At 33.4% G+C, this 1,286-nt stretch overlaps 1 protein-coding gene across 1 annotated transcript; it reads left to right on the forward strand.

The window, feature by feature from the left end:
* Positions 1 to 214: 214 nt before the first annotated feature.
* On the forward strand, positions 215 to 871 carry LOC111084642 (techylectin-5B-like). The gene is made up of 3 exons (XM_022381287.1): positions 215 to 400; positions 483 to 606; positions 780 to 871. The coding sequence occupies exons 1-3, from the start codon at positions 335 to 337 to the stop codon at positions 869 to 871; spliced, it is 282 nt and encodes a 93-aa protein (XP_022236995.1). The 5' UTR covers positions 215 to 334.
* The last annotated feature ends 415 nt before the right edge of the window (positions 872 to 1,286 follow it).

Here is a 1,286-nt window from a genome sequence, read left to right on the forward strand (position 1 = left end):
TTGGAACCCGAAAAAGTTTTTTATTACTAATCTAACTGTACACTTTTATAAAATAAAATGAAAGGTTCTACCAAACTTCACTTAAAGCAAATACAAACATTTTAAAGGTTTTATGTTTAAAAAACATTCCCATCATTGGCCTTGATGGAATCAAGTAGAATTCAAGGTTAGTCAAACATAAATATACCAATAAACGTATAGATCTATAAAGACAAGAGCTGCTTTGTTGTACAATAGAAGTGAACATGAAAAGTCACGTATCAGCCAGATCCAAGTTTTCAACAACTTCTGATCATTATATATAGTGACGTCATAAAGCTTTGCTTCAGATATCATGTTTCCTCTGTACGACGGCAATAAAAGCCTTGGTACATACTGTAATCCTCAGAGGAGAATACAGGTCAGTATACGTGTCTATCCTGTACATCATGTATTATATAGTTCAGTTATTATGTATTTTGCCTCTCTTCTTTTTAACCCAGGCTAATGTTCATCACCACACAGCTTCTCATACTGTTGGTTCACTGGAAGGAATTGTCGATTCTCTGTCGTCTACTGTGGAAGAATTAACAGATCTGGCTAAACAGAGAATTACTACATTAGAAGGTAAAACATTTCTTTATAATTTAATTACTTAGAAAAGACGTTTTCGTATTAATGTAAGATAACGTTAATGAAAAGAACAGTCATTGATTTTAGTATACTGGTAAGCGTTTTCAAGTTTTGAATCAATGTTTATACAAATTTATATTTATACTTTACTATCTGTTCTATTCCAGGCTCTATTTGTTCTAAACACAACGTGTTTCACACCATAACGCCCATCTCGATCAACGCAACACAAATTAGAGAAAAACCTCTCTACCGGTAGACTGTTCCGCCATCTATCATCACTTAAATCAAACAAACGGCGTCTTCAAGATATGGCCACATTTTCTGAACCACCCATCTCTGTATACTGTGATATGGAGACTGCAGGGGGAGGATGGACGGTAGGTGATCCAGAAGAAGTTTGAAATGTCCAAAACAAAAAACAGTCTTAGTTAGATAGAATGAAGGCCACATTGTTAATTCTAATATTTTAAAAGTATTTTCAAACTCTCTTTTTTTATATCACAAAGGCGAACATATAATTATAGAGTAAAGTAAAATAATGTTCCTACCGTTTCCTTGTAACATAAACATTAGGTTGCACGACATTTGTAAGCATGAAACCACAATTCAACTATTTGTTCCAGATAACAGCATACAAAGTTTGGCATTTTTGTTAGACTGATTATATCACT

This window comes from Limulus polyphemus, unplaced genomic scaffold (assembly GCF_000517525.1).
Source record: "Limulus polyphemus unplaced genomic scaffold, Limulus_polyphemus-2.1.2 Scaffold85231, whole genome shotgun sequence".
In the NCBI taxonomy this organism is placed as follows: domain Eukaryota; kingdom Metazoa; phylum Arthropoda; class Merostomata; order Xiphosura; family Limulidae; genus Limulus; species Limulus polyphemus.

What these genes read in the sequence shown, in the direction of transcription:
- LOC111084642 (XM_022381287.1), top strand. Translation starts at nt 335, where the DNA reads ATGTTTCCTCTGTACGACGGCAATAAAAGCCTTGGTACATACTGTAAT. An exon ending in ATCCTCAGAGGAGAATACAG is followed by an intron (nt 401 to 482) that starts GTCAGTATACGT and finishes TTTTTAACCCAG; the next exon opens with GCTAATGTTCATCACCACAC. An exon ending in GAGAATTACTACATTAGAAG is followed by an intron (nt 607 to 779) that starts GTAAAACATTTC and finishes GTTCTATTCCAG; the next exon opens with GCTCTATTTGTTCTAAACAC.